This window comes from Terrapene carolina, unplaced genomic scaffold, assembly GCF_002925995.2.
Source record: "Terrapene carolina triunguis isolate 2854851 unplaced genomic scaffold, T_m_triunguis-2.0 Scaffold192, whole genome shotgun sequence".
Classification (NCBI taxonomy): Eukaryota; Metazoa; Chordata; order Testudines; family Emydidae; genus Terrapene; species Terrapene triunguis.
The window spans coordinates 2,426,573-2,445,599 of NW_020664543.1; the positions used below are offsets into that span (position 1 = coordinate 2,426,573).

General features: G+C 44.8%; 1 protein-coding gene across 4 annotated transcripts in view; it reads left to right on the plus strand.

Moving 5' to 3' along the window:
* The first annotated feature begins 12,882 nt into the window (after nt 1-12,882).
* The window catches only part of BAIAP2 (BAR/IMD domain containing adaptor protein 2), a 72,842-nt gene continuing 66,697 nt past the window's right edge, over nt 12,883-19,027 (plus strand). For 3 of the 4 annotated variants that reach the window (XM_024201514.2, XM_024201512.1, XM_024201513.1), the window contains exons 1-2: nt 12,884-12,955; nt 18,053-18,139. In XM_024201514.2, coding sequence (XP_024057282.1) covers nt 12,886-12,955; nt 18,053-18,139 — 157 coding nt within the window. In that variant the 5' untranslated portion in view covers nt 12,884-12,885. Of the gene's footprint in view, nt 12,956-18,052; nt 18,140-19,027 lie in introns of all 4 variants that reach the window. The other variant, XM_024201515.1, reaches the window with a different exon arrangement.

The window sequence follows — 19,027 nt, forward strand, 5'->3', positions numbered from 1 at the left end:
CTGGAGCCTATGACCAACTCTGATATAATCCCCCTAACCTAGGATATTATGCATGCTGTCGTGCATTAAACTGGAGCAGTTACACTATTGTCTGTTTTATAAATGGCTGGAGCACTGAGCTATTTGTAAGCATAAAGCGAGTGAAATTGTGGTAGGAAACCTTAGGCCCAAAGCATTCAGTGCAGCACAGTTTGAAAGGGCTGGTTTTCTTTGTGATCTCCTTAGGGCATAATCCTCATATGACCAGTCACAATTCCATTTTAGTAAAGATGATGAACTAAAGTCCTCTTTTCTGTTCTGTGTTGTCATGCCCAATCTGATAACGAGTTTTCTCATGTCTATGAAAGTTTAATTAGATTATGATTTGACAACATTTAACTCTGCTAGCATTGCAAGTGTCCATGGGATGCATTCGCTCATGGAAAATTGTCTGACCTAATGGAAGCAACCTAGCAACGCAGGTTATTATTTGGCCGTGGATATTCCAGATGCATGGCTGTTAACTTTCCCTTGCAGTCTGAGCGCTCCTCTGTTCTGTGTGATGGAGTATTGTGCTAATCGGCAAGACTTGGTGTCTAAGAATTATGTATGTGCTTAAGCTGAGCAAACATAGTGATAATAGCTGTTGAATAAGTAAACTGGACTTACCAGTCTTCAGAATCGAGTGATTTGTATGGGTCAGTCTCCAAGGTCAATTGCTACTGAGCGGTTTCTGCTGATGGCTCAGCCCTAGTGAAGGTGTTGTCTTTGAAGAGCTGTTAATAGCCTGTTTGCAGTGTGGGTACGGATTTCTTTGGGAGCCCGTACACAGTCCTGCTGTGAACTTGCTGCGTGGCTTGTTTGTTGTGGCCATGTGATACCCTGGCGCTGTTTACCTTGGCAGTTACAAACTGAACTTGATTTTTAAGCTTTGTGTTTGCGTTGGCCAAAAGAGACTTTGAAGGGGTTCTAGTTTGAAAACAGCAGAGTAAAGTTTATGCTATTTATTTCTCCAGGGAAGAAAGCACAAATGTTAGCATGGCCTCTCGGAGTGGGATTGCACTGGTATCTGGCAGTTCACCTTTGTGGGCTGTAACTGGCTTCATCCGTTTCAGTACTGTCTACACTCAGCCAAACCTGAGTTTTTAACCCTTTTGCTTGCAAAGAAAACCTTCTGAATGTGTACCACTACAGTGCTGCTTTACTCAGTTTGCAGACTGAAAGTCAGCAATCGTAATGACAAATAATAATTAATAACTTTCAGAGCCTGACCTAGGGTACAAATCCTGGCACCTGGTTAAAATGCAGCTGTCCTGGTTAAAACCTATTTCGTCTTGCAGTGTGAACAGAACACACATTCAAAAAGTGTGAACTGACCCTATTCATCTCAACATCACATTGACTCTGAAGACAACAATTTAAACCACAGCAATGTTGTTAACTGTTCCACCGTTGATCATTTTTGTAGAACATTCTACCAGCTGGAGGATAGAGAAGGATAACTTGGCATTATGGGTGAATTTTGAGTAAGGTATTGTCCCTTTTTTTTCTTTCCCTAATGTGGCCCCTAATGGCTTCCAAGGCACGACTCCATGCCTGATCCGGGTATTTTAATTCCAAATGAAGCTAAGGCACTGAAGTTGTATGCTTATGGGTTGTATGGGGGGAGGGATAGCTCAGTGGTTTGAGCATTGGCCTGCTAAACCCAGGGTTGTGAGTTCAATCCTTGAGGGGGCCATTTAGGGATTTGGGGCAAAAATCTGTCTGGGGATTGGTCCTGCTTTGAGCAGAGGGTTGGACTAGATGACCTCCTGACGTCCCTTCCAACCCCGATATTCTATGATTAAAGGAAGCTAAAGCACTGAACTCTTGTAGGCTATGTTAACATTTCTGTCCTTGTGAACAGTGCTTGTTTGTCAGTAGAAAGAAAAGAATCCTCTTGCCGTGTGAAGACGTCCAACAGGAGTTATTGCCTGGGACCCTTACAGAAACTAGATGTTTGCTAATCCCCATGAGCAAACTTCAAAAGAAATTTATCCAGGAATCAAGATTCAGGATCCCATCGAACTCCATTAAAGTCAACGGGAGTTGGTTTCAAACAGTGAATGCTTAGTGCAAGTGTCTCAGGGCGTCGATTGGGGGCAAGGATTGTATCGGTTTGTTAGCGATGCAGTTTTCCTGCTGCGTATTTATTGATACGATTTTGGGGTATTAGTAGCTACTATCTGCTGACACCGGCACATGAACTAATGTGTCCCAGGAGACTTAACAAAGCTTCCTTACAAACCCTACTATAGGGAAGCCAGTTCCCACTGCAACTGGGTACGGAGTGCAAGGCTTCCCACAGCTTGTCAGGTTAAGTTCATATTCATGAGTTCTTGGACAACAATAAATGTCTTAGTTTTAAAGAGACAAGGAGCGGTGAGGTAATATCTTTTAATGGACTAACTTTTGTTGGTGAGAGAGACAAGCTTTCGAGCTACACAGAGCTCTTCTTCCAGTCTTAATTTTAAACAGACCCATGGTTTGTTGCTCTTGCTGATAGTCTGGTAGTCTTTGCTGGTGGCCCAGGGATGGCACTTTCCTAAAATGGATCTAAGCTCTGGATTCACCCAGGTCAAACACTCACATTTTAATTTTGAGTTCTCTTTTGTCCAAGCATTACTCCGCTTTGAATCCCAAACTTCTGCTCCAGTGGGCTTTCTGCAACAGCCTGTGCCTTGCTTTGGGAGTCAGGACCCAATCCTGAGTAAATGGGCGGGGGGGGGGAGCATGGAACTCTTTGCCACTTCCATGCAGTTACTGAATTGCAGACCACAGTATGGGGGCACCCGCTTTCTGCTCAGGTGGGTGGAAGGGAAAGCAACTCAGCACCATTGACTGGGAACCTCCTCACTGCCAGCTATGCTGTGTGGCTGGAGCTCCTGTTGCAGGTGGCACCTTGATGTCCTCCATTACGATGTCTTGAGCAGGCAGCTGGCTTTTGGCTATTTTATATAGCGAAGAAGCCTTGGTCCTTGGCCCCTGTACTGAGGCTTTCCTGAGGCACGCTGGTTAGGAAGGCCCTTCGTAATTATTTTCGAGAACCGGTGCTCGCCCTCAGAATGATTGCACTTAATGAGATGGTGGAAGAGCTGTCAGCCTCCCCCTCGCTGATGCTGCCACTACAATCAGCTGCCTACACATGTGGAGTAATTACAGAGAGGGATGGAGGAAGCTGGCACCTTCCGCCAACGTAATCCCACTTTCCCCAGGCGCTGATTCATCCGTGTGGACCTTATTGTATCAGCACAGCTGCTGCGATGGTTCTGAGACTGAGAGGAGCTTTGCTGCTAGCACAGGCGGCGTGTGAAACTTGGCACATGCCTGGTGACCGACTTGTTCAGCAAGGGGAAAGGCGTATTGCCTCTGCAAACAAATAGTTAAACCTACATGCAGAGCATGTGTACTTGGCAAAAGTATGAAAGACCTGGTGACTTCCCCAGAAGAGTAGGCTGTTCTCAGTGATGATGGATTACATTACTGGGAGCTTCAGGCCAGCTTCCATTTCATGACACAAACATCTTTTCAAATGGAAGAGTGGTTTTGCAAGGATTTCTGGACTACTGCACTGAGGAAAGGTTCCTAAAAAAAAAAAGTCTTGAGCAAACAAAGGCAGAATTCCTTAGTCAGTTGCTACACATCAGAAGTAATAAATGTCATTGCTAGCATAACAGCCACTATTGCCTCAGTATCTGAGTCTGGAGGGAAGGAACGAGAATCTCGCTCAAGTGAATCAGAGGGGAAATGGTGGGTGGTTTTGTGTGTGGCAACAGGAGGGAATATGTGGGCTGGCAGAGAGGGAAGCATTCGTCCCAAAAGCTATCCTATGCCACCGCGTGTATTTCATGCATTGTGCTCCTCTGCTGCTCTTTTGGCCAAAAGAGTTTGCATTGCAGGAAACACTAGGCAAATAGAAAAGCCACTGACTAAGGACGGCTACAGTGCTGGGAATGGCTGTTATTCCTGCCCTGTGGTTTTTCAGGGTTTGTTCCTCCTTTAGTTTCATATTGTGCAGTTGCTGTTGAATTTTGACAGGGATTTTCGCTTTTTGCTCAGACCACTGATCACTGAAAATTATCTAAATTAACATGGAAGCTTTAGAAAGGAAGTTGATTGTAATTTACATTTTTATAGTGCCTTTCTTCCCAAAGAATCCAAATCCCTTCCCAAACTCTCTGTAACTGGCACCATTGAAATGCAGCCATCTCTGGAGTGGAGCTCAGATGGCCGTTGCCTGTAGGCTTGTTATACTGAGCTAGCTTGTTGTGCTGCTAGCTCCGCCTCCCCATTGTTTGTTTGTAGCTGAAGTGCAGTATGTCATGGATCTTCCCATTTCCCAAATCATTAATACAAAGTAGCTTAGCCAAGTTGAAGCCTTTGGTTTGGTAGTGTTTTGTAGCAGGAGATCTGCAGCATGTGAGTTCGGTTGTCTGTAGTGCGGTTTCCCTTCCTATTGGACCATGTCAATGGATTCCTCCTCTCCAGGCTGACTGCAAGCTCTGGGAATGAAAGCGAAAGCTGCCAAGAGGCTCTAACTGGTCCAAGTGGCAGTTCTGCCTTAGATATTTAATGGTCATTGATAAGGTATAAGATGAAGCATCTCCACCAGGCGATACCATGGGTCAGTTGAGCACAGCATTTGGGCAGTCTGCACGACTCTAGTTCCCACAGTTGATTTGCTTCAAGGTCCTGGTCTTAATCTTCAGTCAGTTGGGGCTCAGCCCATGGCGATCTCCGCCCACCTCTCCCTCCATGTGGAAGCTGTGACTGTCAGGGACACTCTGAAATGAAACCCTTGGGATGGCCAGGTATGTGGCTTTTTTGGCATGGCCCCCCTTCTGATGGAACACCCTTCCAGTAGAGATGCTGGTGAACTCCAATCTTACAGTACCATCTGAGGAGCAGCCATTTGCACGCATGTGGAGTAAGCATTGGAAATGCTCCAAATGAACCGCACATTCACCGGATGAGGGAGTGGTGGAGAATGATTCTGCATATGTACTGTTGCATTATGTCACACTGTTATTGCCTAGGTGATGTGGGGACAGTCGCACTTGCAATACATAGAGACCAGTGTTTTTCTACGTTGTGTACCTTTGATTCCAGCTTCCTGGGTGGGAGGTTCTTAGAGGCAGAAAGGGAAGGTATGTATTGAGCCTGCTCATAATTGAAATCAGACTTACTAATGAGTCCAGCATAGCTTCTCGAGCAGAAGCTCAGCCTATTGAAACTATGAAGCACTATTTTAAACACAGGGTGGGACAGACGGAGATGTAAAGAGTCATCCGGGTTTGGATATTAAATATTAATGCTGAGATAATGAGATGAGTTTCTGAAGCTGGCGTGAGCCATTTAGCGATCAGAGTTCCTTGCAGCAGTTCTTATGCTTTTGTAGCATGACCACATCTGAGAAGAGAATGTCTCATGGACGCTTCCCCTCCCAGTTATGATTGCCTTGACCTCCCCTGCCCTGCTAGTCATGGTCACGTATCCCTGTGACAACTACAGCAGTTGCTTGTATAAGCTCTTTGGGGCAGGAACCTTGTCATCCTCTCGGTCTGTACAGCACCTAACACAACAGAGCCACGGTTTTGGTTGGAGCCTTGTTGTGTTAGTGCTACAACGGTATTAAACAATAGTGGTAGTAGGCAAGTCTTTAGGTGGGTGTTAGCTGACCTTTCATGGAGTTTCGCAGCTGGGAAACAAGGGGCAAGTCAGCACTAGTGGCCAAAACCGCTCCCCAAGTTCCCCAGCAATGCCCTGCTGACCCCAGCATGGGATCCTCTGTTTTATAACATGGCTGTTATAATCAGGATGAAGAAACGGTGAGCGGAGCCGCAGCCATGTGCTTGCAATGGCTTTTGCAGTAGTGCCGGCCGAGACCTGGAACATGTCCTTGAGCAGGGAAAATGGATCTAGCATTAAGGACTTCCTCTTCACAACTGGTGCTCTTCACTTCTTCAGCCCCTTGAAGGCCGGAATTATTGCGGTGTTACGGATTGCGGGGTACTCGGGCACAGAGCATAAATGTCTTGCCCAAGACCATGCACTGTGCTACTGCAGAAGCCTGCTAGTATTGTTATGTGGTAGGGCTTTGGAGCGGAGCTGGAGCGCACAGCAGCTCTGGAGCAGTGGAGCTGCAGGTTTTTGCCTGGAGTTGGAGCACAGCTCCAAAGCCCTGTGTGGTACTGCACAGTGCAAAGATGGAGGCAAGGCCGCCTGGCCTAATCAAAATGAGGCCTGGCTATAGCTGCTGGAGGGATAATTGATGAAGCATGCATGTTACTGACACGCTCTGATGCTCTGGTGCACATTCTCCGTCCAGAGTAGCATGTGTAATGCAAAATGTTCACTTCCTCTACTGATTGAAGACACCTGTCTCATTCTGCTGATGGGTGCACAGCAGTGTCTAATCAACTGATGTCAAAGACTCTGCTGCCTTCTAACCGTCTCCCTGTGCCTCCTAGCGGAGAGTGGAACAGGACTTCACGTTCACCTTTGGGGCGGTTTGAGACCATGGTGACACCATCAGGAGAAATGTGCTGCCTCTTTCCTCTTCAGTTTAATTAATAAAATGGATTTTTTTGTTCAAAGGTTTTAAGGGAATTCTATTTATTTCCTACCCAGTAGAACCCTGGCACAAAACTCACCTAAAATACTCACTCCCCCCTACACAGGAGGACTTCAGATTTCTATAATGGGCTGATCTGAGCACACCTAAACTTTTGCATCCCTAGCAGTGGATGCATCCCTCTGCTTTTCTGGGAGGAATCATAGCACATGTAAAGAGAGAGAGGAGACTTCTCTATCGCCTCTGGAGCGTCTCTTCTCCCGCTCTTTAATTCAGTAGAACTATGTCGTGGAGACCTCGTGCTTTGCATTAGTTTCATTTTTGGCAGTTGAATAAAGGCAGAACAATCCCAGAGAGCTGAGCAGTATTACCGAGGAATTTAGTGCAGTGGAACAAAACAAAGCCCTTTCAACCTTTAGCTGCCAGGGTTTTTTTCAGACTCTGCCCAGACAGCATATGGAAGGCAGACAACTTGTGGGTGATGCTGATGGAGCAGAATTTGAGCAAGAATGTGGTTTTCTTTTACTACCAGGGTTTTGCTGAATATTGGCCTTGCTTTACCCTGCTACCAATCGAACACTTTGCTGGGTCAAGAAAACCTAGCTGCAGAGAGACACATCTGTCTGTGTAAGCTGTGACTCCTCTCTGCAATGTGAACTCTTTCAATGGACCTGCTCTGTCTTAAGGAAGGTCTGGTTTGTGGAGGGGTGGCAAAGGCTCTCCGAATCCTTGCTCCTCCCTGTCCACTTGGCCTCCTGGTGAGCCTCATCACTGCTGCTGATGCTACAGCCAGCTGCTCTGTAGCACCGCAACAAGCGGTTTAATAGAAATAATTCCAGGGGTTTGCTGGATGACTCAGGGTGCAATAGACTAGTGTCTAGTTCATGTAATATACAGGGCAAACTTGCGTTACCAGAGTCTTTAAGAAAGAAAAAAAAATAATTGGGATCTCTCCAGTTTTCTCTGGGTTAGCCTGATACAAAGCTACATTAATTCTAGAGAATCCCTCCTGCTCTCCCCACCTTGAGTCCAAAAGCTTAGAAGTGAAAAGCGCTTTTGCCATCTTTTTATTTTGGAGCAGCAGCCATGATTGCATAGTTTCATTCCTGCATTGTGGCCTGCTTCATTAAATGAGCCCTTAACAGAATGAAAGGCGTTTCTAAAAACATTCACGGCCAGCAAACCTCCTCTTAAAAGTTTGGCTAATTAAAATTTGCCAATGGGGAGTTGGCTTCCTTTGGGTACGTCTTCACTACCCGCCGTATCAGTGGGTAGCAATCGATTTATCTGGGATCGATATATCGCGTCTCGTTAAGACGCGATATATCGATCCCCGAATGCGCTCACCGTCGACTCCGGAACTCCATCAGAGCGAGCGGCGGCAGCGCAGTCGACGGGGGAGCCGCGGCTGTCGATCCCGCACCGTGTGGACCCCAGGTAATTCGATCCAAGATACTTCAGCTACGCTATTCGCGTAGCTGAAGTTGCGTATCTTGGATCGATTTCCCCCCCATACCCCGCCCCGTGTAGACCAGCCCTTTTATTCCATTACAGTTGTCCCCTTTCTAGATGGTGTCCCTGTCTCATCATTTGCTGTAGTAAAGTTGCTGTCCTTAGTTGTATAACAATGGCTAGAAACCTGTTCTTAGTGGCTAAAGAGTGAAGTCTAAGCTTTTTATGTAACAGGCTTCAGATGTGCACATTTAGGGATGAGTCCCATGTTTGATTCCCTTCTTATCCGCAAGATGCACTATGTTTACAAAGAGTATTTACCTCTGCTTGTACCTGTGCAGTAGGTTAATCGCCACACAGGACTTACAACCAGTTCCAGAATGAAATTTAGGTTTGTTTCATACAGTGGGCATAGTTTACACCCAAGAAAATAAAGAAGGTTTGACTTGCAGGTCCCAAAGATGCATTGTGCAAGGCAGCCCACTGTGACCAGCCCTCAATGACTCATGGGAAACTGTTAAAATTCTTGCTGTAGCAATAAGAGCTCAGTGTTCGTTCTGATTTGGGATACTGCTTTCTTCAGCCTGTAGATTCCATTACATTATTTTATGTAAGTTTTATGTATCCAAGTCTTTTCCTTGGATAAGATCTATATCCCCTCAGACACTGCTGCAAAAGTGACTTTTTTATATTGATTTTTTTTTTTTACTGCCATTAACCTAGCAAACGTATTCAAAATCCTTCCCCACAGAAATCCTGCCAGTATTTCTTCTGTGTCAACATTGTTCAGCCTGGGATTGCAGGGGCTGAGCATCGAATGGAGAAAAGCTTATGGTATTGAAACAGCTCTGCCTGAAACGATGATGTGGTTGCTATGCCTTTTGAAGGGCGGAGAAAGGGGACTGGCCCCATTTCTAACTGATGTATGTGGTAGAGTTGTCAAGCTTGCTGTAAAGGGTGGTGGAGATACCATAGGTTGGTCGGTGGAGGGAATATGCAGGAACTAGTAGTAACTTGCAGGCATAATTTTCTACCAAATTTCACATGCATTAAATGTGGCCTAAGGAATGATATGTGAATTCTCTGTCCCTTAGTGGTAATTAACTTCTCATAGGTAATTGCCTCCTATAATTGTGGAAGATAATCCATGAAACAGCTTGTTGCTACAGGGTCATTTTGCTCTACCAATGAATGTTCACTAAAAGCTGTAGAAGTGTTTGAAATATTTTGATCCAAAAGACAAAGGCTGACCGACAGCGTTAATTAGCAGTAAAATTCCTAGTTAGCCCAACATGCTAACATTGAACATTCACCCTCTAGCCCCCCTGGGTATATCTCACCCCTTGGAGTACTGTGTGCGTACTGTGCAATGCGAATCTAACCCTCTGTCTCTACCTTTTGCTCAAGTGCCTTCAAAGCCAGGGTGGTGGCGGGGGAGTTCATGCCGAGGCTTCACAGCTGGATCTAGCTTAGATGAATGTTGTCTTAGATGTTTGCTCTTTTGGTCTCTCTGGAAAGCTTCCCAGAGCACAATGAGTGTCTAGCTAGGACAGAGGTGGTCCTCTCCCCTGGTCCGCTGATGGGCTTCAGCGCTCACTTCTCACTCTTGCTGGCCTGCTAGGAAAAGTGCTGGAGGAAAGCCATTGGCATTGCTGAGGATTAAAACAAATTCCTGAGCTAACAAACACTGAAGTCTAAAGTATTACCACTAAATAGTGTATTAAACTGCAGCCTCTGTGCTCAAATGTATCCTATGGGGAGATGGCAGCTCATTGAAATTAATAACCTGCTGCTCTAAACTTTTGAGATGGCAGAGACATAGCAATGCTGATCAACATCAGTGGATGTATCTGCAGAAGCAAATTACTGTAAACAATCTCTCCGTCTCAAAAGAACAGGAACTAAGGATAAAAATGCTTCAGGCGGAAAATGAGCTTTATGGTGTTTGGCCAGCTTCAAATGAGGTGACAGATGTTTAATCAGCTTATTCAACGTAAGGGTCTGTCTGTCTGTCTCCTCCCCTCCCCTTCCAGAAATGTGTAACAGTCTGTGGTGTGAGGGTGAGAGCCTTGTGACCCCCTCCTTCTCCACGGGGAATGCTCATACGCTTTAGGGGCACAAAGATACTTAGGTATTAAACTGAATTTCATATCCCTGTCCTTGTCGACAGGCCCTCGCTTATCCTGGAGTGCTTGTTACTGAAGGTGGGTGGGGGACTCTTTGCAAAGACAGAGAGGCAAATATCCAATAGCTACCCTGGGCTTGTGTTAGCTGCCAGGTTGCTCCCCCTGTACAGCCAGAGTTTAGTTCAAGGGTCAGTGAGAGGATGGAGACTTGATTATCCTTCCCACAGAGCTCAGCTGGAGAACTTGGGTCTAGTTTTTAAGATGCCATAGTTACAAGGAGATCGAATGACTTCTTGGAGCGGAGCAGGGTAGGACAAACCATTCACAGCCTGCTACAAACTTACAAAGATCCATTCTTTTGGTAGTGATCTGATCACTGTATGTAGAGCTAGAAAAAACAAACGCTTTCCCCCTAAAGTGAAAATACCCTCCCTATCCAGAAAGTGTCTCTGGTGTATTGGCGTTTCCTGTCCCCTCCCTCCCAACTACAATAGAACTGAGAAGCAGCAACATTAGCCATTCCGAGCACAGGTTCTGCCTTGCTGCTCACAGCCTGACCCAAGGCTGGAGTGAACTCTGCCTGAAGGATGCATTCATTGTGTGATTGCCATTTATTCTGTCCCCTGCTCTTAAATAACTTTTTTTTAATACCCTACTCCAAATCCTCTTCTGTCAAGTGTGAGTGATCTGACTGATGCTTCCCTGTTGGCCTATGATACCCAGGGCATTCCTTGAAATGTGTTCCCTTTTGCCGTTCGTTGTCAGCTCTGCAGCTGGTCTGATTTACGGTGGCTCTTGGGGAGTGAGATTCTGGTGCAGAACTAGATAATTCTGGATTAGCCAGAACGAGTAATCAGTCTTTAACTTGTTTTGTTAGTTCTTGAATTTTTTTGGTCTAGATTAAGTCTTCTTCAGTGCATTAAATTATCTCGTAATTGTCACTTGTTTAAAAGTTCCTATAACAGGGTAGCAAGGTCTAGGACAGAGCTCTTTTGCTGACTCCCCCAGATGCTAGACTATTGCATGGTTATAAAGTTATTTCTGCTGACTCGCTGTTTCTGACCAGCTGAGTCCTACTGGTGCCCACACAGTAGCATAAGGGGGGTTTAAGCCCCTTTCTGAGGAAGGGAGGGGGTAGGGGCTAAGACAGAGAGGTACTGGGGGGAGGGTTGTAGGAACACATAAGTGCAGAAGAAAGTTCAAGCTGAGTTTTTTGTTTCCGTGTTCTTTAAATTACTAAAGGCAAATTCCAGGCAAGTGGTAAGTGGGGTTTTTTGTTTTGGATCCGCCATGGTATGTGCATCCTGCTAGGAAAAGGCTGAGAATGCCACCTAATTAGCTCCATTGTCCAACCATTCACTATCAATGGGCAATGACTGTATCAAAACCAGAGATCTGTATGTCAGACCCTAACCCTTTATGACAGACTATGGCTAGTGCCAGCCAGAGGGGCTGAAGGAGAAGTTCCTGAGGGCTGCGGTTCTCTCTGGGTTCTCGGTCTCCTGCTAGGTATCAGTTCTGTGCCAAATGGCTGGAGCACAACCTAAGGAATAGCTCTGTGGAGGAGTTGCCCTTGATGATGAAAGAAAACGAAGGTTCCTTACATCCTCTTAATCTGTTGAGCTGATTCAGCAGTTGCTGGGTAATGACCAATGCGATGTAAGCGAAGAGAAGCCTGCCTTTGTCTTAATATCACCCCTCTAGCTGGTATTGCTGTGGTTGCTACCCATAAATTCTTCCAAAAGGGAGGGTGTGTTTATCCTACGAAAGAAGCTAATGTGTATGTTCTCTTTAGCTTGCATTTAGGCCTAGAAATATTTAAAAATTCTACTGCACACATTTTGCCATTTATACTATATGGAGAGCTGAAGCAAACATATGTTCTGAAATATTCTAACTAAGCTGAAAAATTAGGGGGAAGCAGTCAGTTTGGTTTGTTTTTTAGAAGGTTTTTGCAGATACTGTCAAAGGAAGATGCATGAGTGGGTGCTTTGGTCCTTTTATACACCTTTCTCTATACAGTTTCACTAAATGCAATTTGGCGTACCTACCACGTGGTGTTCTATCCAGGTACAAAAGCATTCTTGGTACCCCATAAATATAAGAATATTTCTACCTTGATAATGCCACCTATGTGTCCTTCTGATACTTCATCTCCTTTCAAGAAAGGACAGGACAATACATGGGTTATAAATACAAAATAGATAATATGAACAGTACTTCTATTTAGCCAACCAGATCGCTTTCAGTCAACTCTGCTGCTTTATCCATTTGATTTAGGAATGATTCTAGTTGATCCCCAGCTCCTGTGATCATAGATCATCCTATGATCCTATTACTCTTTGGACTTCATATTGCCAGCGCTGAAAAAATAAATATCCTTCTAGGAAAATAAAATCATCGTGATGTCTGGAATTATTCATAAAACATTGCTATACTTAAAACCGGGCTGTGTATGTGCAGCCAATATCCTCTTGTAAAACGTCAGTAAGTTTGGATTGTGTTTGTCTATAGAGGGCTGTGTGGGAGGACTCTCTGCTTCTGGGACTTTGCTGTGCATGGCAGCATGTGTGTATGTGGTGAATCAGCCACTCTGTGTGCATACACAAAACAGACCTGGCGATGCTCAGTCTTGCTGCAAGACTCTTAATTGTCCCTCGCCCAGCCAGCTTTGCTAATGTCTCCCACTTCTTGTGCTCTTTCCTTCAGACGATCATGGAACAGTTCAATCCCAGCCTCAGGAACTTCATTTCCATGGGGAAGAACTATGAAAAAGCCTTGGCAAGTAAGTGAAGTTGCACTGCAAATGCATTCAGTGCTGAAACCCTTGGTGCAGCAGGTCCTGTGGTATTCGGGGTGGGGGGTTGGGGTTCTGGGCAGAGGCAGACAGACATACTGGGTGCAGTCGGGTAGCATTGTTCTAGAATTTTGAAATGTCACTGGATGCCTTTTCTCCATGGGGCGGGGGGAAGTTGCAGAGGGTTTTTTTTTTTTTTTTTTTTTTTTTAAATTAAGATGCAAATGTCGTATCATTATGATGTGAGCTGCAAAGCCTCTCCCATGCACTCATGGCCTGAAGGTGCTTTGGGGACCAGGCTTCTTAAGAATGATGAGCTTGAAAAGGGCTTGAGCAGTAAAGATTTGGCTGTTAGAAGGTGAGAGAACCATATATTTACTATCTCTTTTTTTAAAATACCATGTTGCCATTTTAAATATTTTAAAAATATTTTAACCCTTATTTAAAATGGAGATTTTAATTTTTGACTCTGATTTTTAAAGGCTGCCATTTCAAGGCTGGGAGTGCACATAATTAGGTAGTCTAGCTAACCACTTCTTAAAACAGAATCATAGAAGATTAGGGTTGGAAGAGACCTCAGGAGGTCATCTAGTCCAACCCCCTGCTCAAAGCAGGACCAATCCCAACTAAATCATCCCAGCCAGGGCTTTGTCAAGCCGGGCCTTAAAAACCTCTAAGGAAAGAGATTCCACCACCTCCGTAGGTAACCCATTCCAGTGCTTCACCACCCTCCTAGTGAAATAGTCTTTCCTAATATCCAACCTAGACCTCCCCCACTGCAACATGAGACCATTGCTCCTTGTTCTGTCATCTGCCACCACTGAGAACAGCCGAGCGCCATCCTCTTTGGAACACCCCTTCAGGTAGTTGAAAGCTGCTAACAAATCCCCCCCTCACGCTTCTCTTCTGCAGACTAAATAACCCCAGTTCCCTCAGATGTGAAGTCACTTACTTGGAATATCGGGTCCTTTTGGAGGTAGTTAAAGAAACATAGATTTAAATCACTAAATGGCCTGTTGGCTTTTATAGATTTGCAGATTTTTAAGGCCAGAAGGGGCCATTACGATCACTTAGTCTGATTTCCTGGATAACACAGGACACAGAACTTCATGCAGTGCTTCCTGTATCACCCCTTTTGTGGCAGGTTGTCTGGCTATAGATTTCACATTGCTGATCCTACCGGGAGACTGACACATCGGTGTCTGGTAGCTTTCTGACCATGTGTTGAGTTAATAATCACCCGAAACCGAAGCTTCACTTGAAGGTTGTCATCTTGCTCCTGAAAGCCACCGGATATCCATCTCCTGATACGATTAGTAACATGAAATTGAGTCCTTGTCTAGCTCAGCACAGGAGAACCATAGGACAGCTGCTGTGTGCACCAACTTGATGTGGAAGGTCTGTCATATGCAAAGTGTGACAATCTGTCCAGAGTGCATAAGGAGGGTGATACTGACATGGTTACTCTACAAGAAACTCGTGCTGCAGACTGTAAGATGTAGAATTCATGGCTGCCAACTCATGACCACCATGAATGACAAAATTTAGCCTTGCTGTGTACATCAGGCATAGTCTTAAAGATATCTCAGCCCTGGAGGAATCCAAGACCATGGGTATCTCTATTACTGTGATAAGAATTGGACATCTGACCACAATGAACATCTATAAACCTCCAAATCTTGAAGCCTGTATTGCCATCTCTTTCCCACCCAGCTTTGTACCTCGGTGTGATTTCAATAGTCACCACTCACGATGTGGCTATAGCAGAAATGATGCAGCTGGTGAGCAACTTACAGGTTGGGCCTGGTTCATAACCGTACACCTTCCTTTAGACCCCAAACAATGCTTGGTCAGATGAAATACTAAACACAATCTGGACCTCTGCTGTCTGATGAAAGACAGTAAGTGTTCCTCTGCAAGCTTCAGAACCAGTGCTGGGAAACTTTCCTGGCAGCCAACGCAGCCTGTTATTGTGTGTGGCGGCTTTGAAGGTCTGTTGCTTGAATCAATGCTGAAACCGCGCCGAAACGTCTGCAAACTGAACTGGGTTGCATACGCTGCAGAAGTTGAAGGGCTGCATTGTGTCAAGCTGATCCCAGAAAACTGAACATAAGAATGGCCACACTGGATCAGACCAAAGATCCATCTAACCCAGTATCCTGTCTTCCTACAGTGGCCAATGCCAGGTGCTCCAGAGGGAATGAACAGAGCAGGGAGTCAAGTGATCCATCCCCTGTCGCCCATTCCCAGCTTCTGGCAAACAGAGGCTAGTGACACCATCCCTGCCCATCCTGGCAAATAGCCATTGATGGACCTATCCTCCATGAATTTATCTAGTTCTTTTTTGAACCCTGTTATAGTCTTGGCCTTCACAACATCCTCTGGCAAAGAGTTCCACAGGTTGACTGTATGTTGAAGAAATACTTCCTTTCGTTTGTTTTAAACTTGCTGCCTATTAATTTCAATTGGTGACTGAGTGCTTTGTTCACCACCTTATTAAAGCTTCTGCAAACCCCCTTTCTCATGTGGTGAAATGGTTCATCTTACACTTCTGGATGATGAGACAATAGGACTGTGACACAAACTATGGGCCACACTGTAAATCCATGCCTGCTTCAATCATTTGCCAGTGGCATCTCAAGCTTACACCAAGTCATTTCTGAAGCTACACATTGGCGCACCAATCTGGACTTAGCTATTTGAACGTTGCTGATCGCCTGTTGACCAGATTTTTTTTTTTTTTTAAACAAGTTCATACTCTTAAAGGAGCTCCATGAAAACTTCTTAGTATCATAGAATATCAGGATGGGAAGGGACCTCAGGAGGTCATCTAGTCCAACCCCCTGCTCAGTGCTGAAACTGCAGTCTCTTCTGCAGACTAAACAATCCTAGTTCCCTCAGCCTCTCCTCATAAGTCATGTGCTCCAGCCCCCTAATCACTTTTGTTGCCCTCCGCTGGACTCTTTCCAATTTTTCCACATCCTCCTTGTAGTGCGGGGCCCAAAACTGGACACAGTACTCCAGATGAGGCCTCACCGATGCTCGATAGAGGGGAATCATCATGTCCCTCGATCTGCTGGCAATGCCCTTACTTATACAGTCCTAGAATCTTATGGTCCAGCTCTCAAGTGAGTCTGTGCTGAGACATGCTTTCATGGAAAGGGGTGCACAGCAAAGTGAAGTCTCTGAGCTTTACTTTAAAGCTCAGTGTATCTAATTTGTAGGGATAATGTGAAATTGGAGAGCTCCATCTTGATTTCAGTCTTGAGATTTTTTCCCCCCAAAATAACGTTTGGATGGAACTACTGACTCCTATAGAGTATCACCTTCCCATGTCCCCTTTGGGTCTGAACCCTTCCCTAGCCTCCCCTGTTTGCTTTTTGCTAGTTCTCACTATCGATGTCCAAGCAGGTTTTCTAGGTTAGCCTAGCAAGTGGAGTCCATCCAGCTCAATCATCTGCAACCTTGAAAATACGCAGTAGTGCTCATTTTACAAAGCTTCCTGATCTGAGTCCAGCTGGGTGCTATTGGCGGTTTCTTCTCAGAACTGAGCTGGTGTGTAGAATTTAATTGCTTCTTACCTTCAGAGAAGTCCCTAAGGATTCAGCTGAGGTTATAAGAATCAGTGTATGAAAGCCTCTATTGTAGATGGCCCTGGGATCCTTAGAGTTCAGTTCCTATCTCTACCTGCCTGTTTAAGTTCTGCATTCAGTTACAGCCCTCCTTTTTTTCTTTTTTAATTAAAAAAAAAATAAACACAAAGCCCCCTGTTATCTGGTGACTCAGACTTCTACAGTATCACATCCTTTTGGCTGAGATTTCAGAGACGACTCCTTTGAACAGCCACTCCTAATCCCCCACACATGCACCGGCTGTTGATAACCAATGGGACTCACTTAGCAGTCTCCACAAACTAAAGAAAAATATAATTGTTCCTGCTCTTCTGGACTCTTGCGGTAATCTCCTGGGGGACTGGTACTTAATGGTGCCCTGTATGCAGCAGTGACCTCCAGCTGCATTAAACCACCTTAACTGAATTGTGGTTCAGGAATTGGGTGGGTGTTTTCTTATTAATTTCATTTTAAGTCTCATATTCTGTGTGGGCTGCATTTAAAAATCACATTCCTCCTGGGGAGGAAATGCACAAAATCTTGCAGGGGAAAAAAGCTGTTTGTATTTGAGAATAAAGGTGATTAGATTTATTAACACATCCCTGAATGACCTGGACAAGAAATGGAGTCTCTTATTTAAAATGTTGCTAACTTAATCTGAGTCCGTAGTGTGTGAGTGGGTTTTTTTGTTTTGTTTCATTTTTATTTTATTTTCTTTATTTTAAAGCCTATGCTTGGAATAAAACCAGCATATTACCCTTGATATCTGAAAGCACTCTGGGGAAAACCTGCTTTGAGATCCTGACTCTAGCCTCACCTCCCTATCCAGAATAAACGTTACAGCACAAGGCTTCCTGTAACTTTTTTTTAAATTGCCTTTCTATTTTGTAGTTCTGTAGCCCTTCCGAAGGGCACCTGAAGAAATTCTTAATCAGTAACACGTGTTGGAGGAAACGGCACATAATTTAATGGTGTTGACCAAAAGCTATACACCATGTTCTTGTGATTAGAGGAACCCTCTCCCTACTTATCTGATTAAAAGTGATGTGGTGTGTAGTTGGAATGTCAACAAACTAGCTACAAGAATGAACTGTAATGAAAGTCAGTGATAGTCAATTATTTAGCAGTGATTTTTCTGAACAATAAAAGGATTATTATAGGCAACAATAGTCCTGCTGAAGCGTTTAGGGAAAAGTATCCAGTTCTTATGTGCTACTTTTTTTTTTGTCTGACTAACCCCATAATCTTAATGCTGTAGCCCTTTCCCTGCCTCATCCTGACCTCCTTCTTGCCAATTTGTTACCCCCCATTCATTGTCTTCTATCTCCAGTTAAATTGCAAGCTCTGTGGACCCAGGGACCTTGTCTGTTTGTTCTGGACAGCGTCTAGCACCCTGTTGGGCAGTGTAGAAATTATTATAATTATTCTAAGCCCCGAAGCTAACGAATCATTTTTATTTCCTGATGTTTTTCAGGCGTAACGTATGCTGCAAAAGGATATTTTGATGCTCTGGTTAAAATGGGGGAGTTGGCCAGTGAAAGCCAAGGATCTAAAGAACTGGGTAAGTCAGGCAGTTTAATCATATAAATAGTCAGTGTTTTTAAGTAACAGGTGAAACCAGATTCAGCTCAAGAGGTATGTTGTCAGATCTAATGTGGAGTTCCCACCCTACGTCCTCAAATGGGTGGCCTCTGGCAGGGATGTCCCTTTGGATTTGAAATACTAGCTTTAACTAAGAGACAGCCTTCTTGTTGGCCACACAGTAAGTGTCCCAGTGCAGTTTCTGGCCTCCTCAACTGGCAATGCGGTACAAACGAGGAATTTCAACTAACATGAGCTCAGTTGGCGTGCTCCTCCCTTAAAAAACAAGGAAGCCATCTGACATTGCCCTTTCGAGAAAAGAAACATCTCAATTGCCTGGTTTTTATTTGGTCTTTTTAGAGTGATCATCTAGCATATGGTTGGGCAAACCTGCAACAGATGGACCGTCTAGGTGGAATATTTGTGATGGTGGAATAAATCCACCTCCAGTCTGTATGAGATTCACTGTTGTTTGTCTCAATACGTGGTGTGTTAGTATGCATTGCCAGGAAAACGTCATCACAAGCCTCCAGTTATTTAAAGTTAGAAAATCAAAGCATGTTTGTCCCATGTTAGGTAAACACACACAGGTTTGGTCTGACTGTGCTGGGGCAGTGACTGTTGAAAAGTGTAGCTGTTACTTTCCTGTCCTTGCAGGAGAAGAGGCAGTCCCTGCCTTTCACATAACCAACAGAAGAATGCAGGCTTCCAGGCAGCAAGCATATTTTCAGACTTCTTGCTGCGTGCTCGCCAGGGCCGGCTCCAGCATTTCTGCCGCCCCAAGCGCCCAAAAAAAAAAAAAAAAGCCGCGATTGGTGGCGGCAGTTCAGCGGCAGGTCCTTCGCTCCTAGAGGGACTGAGGGACTTG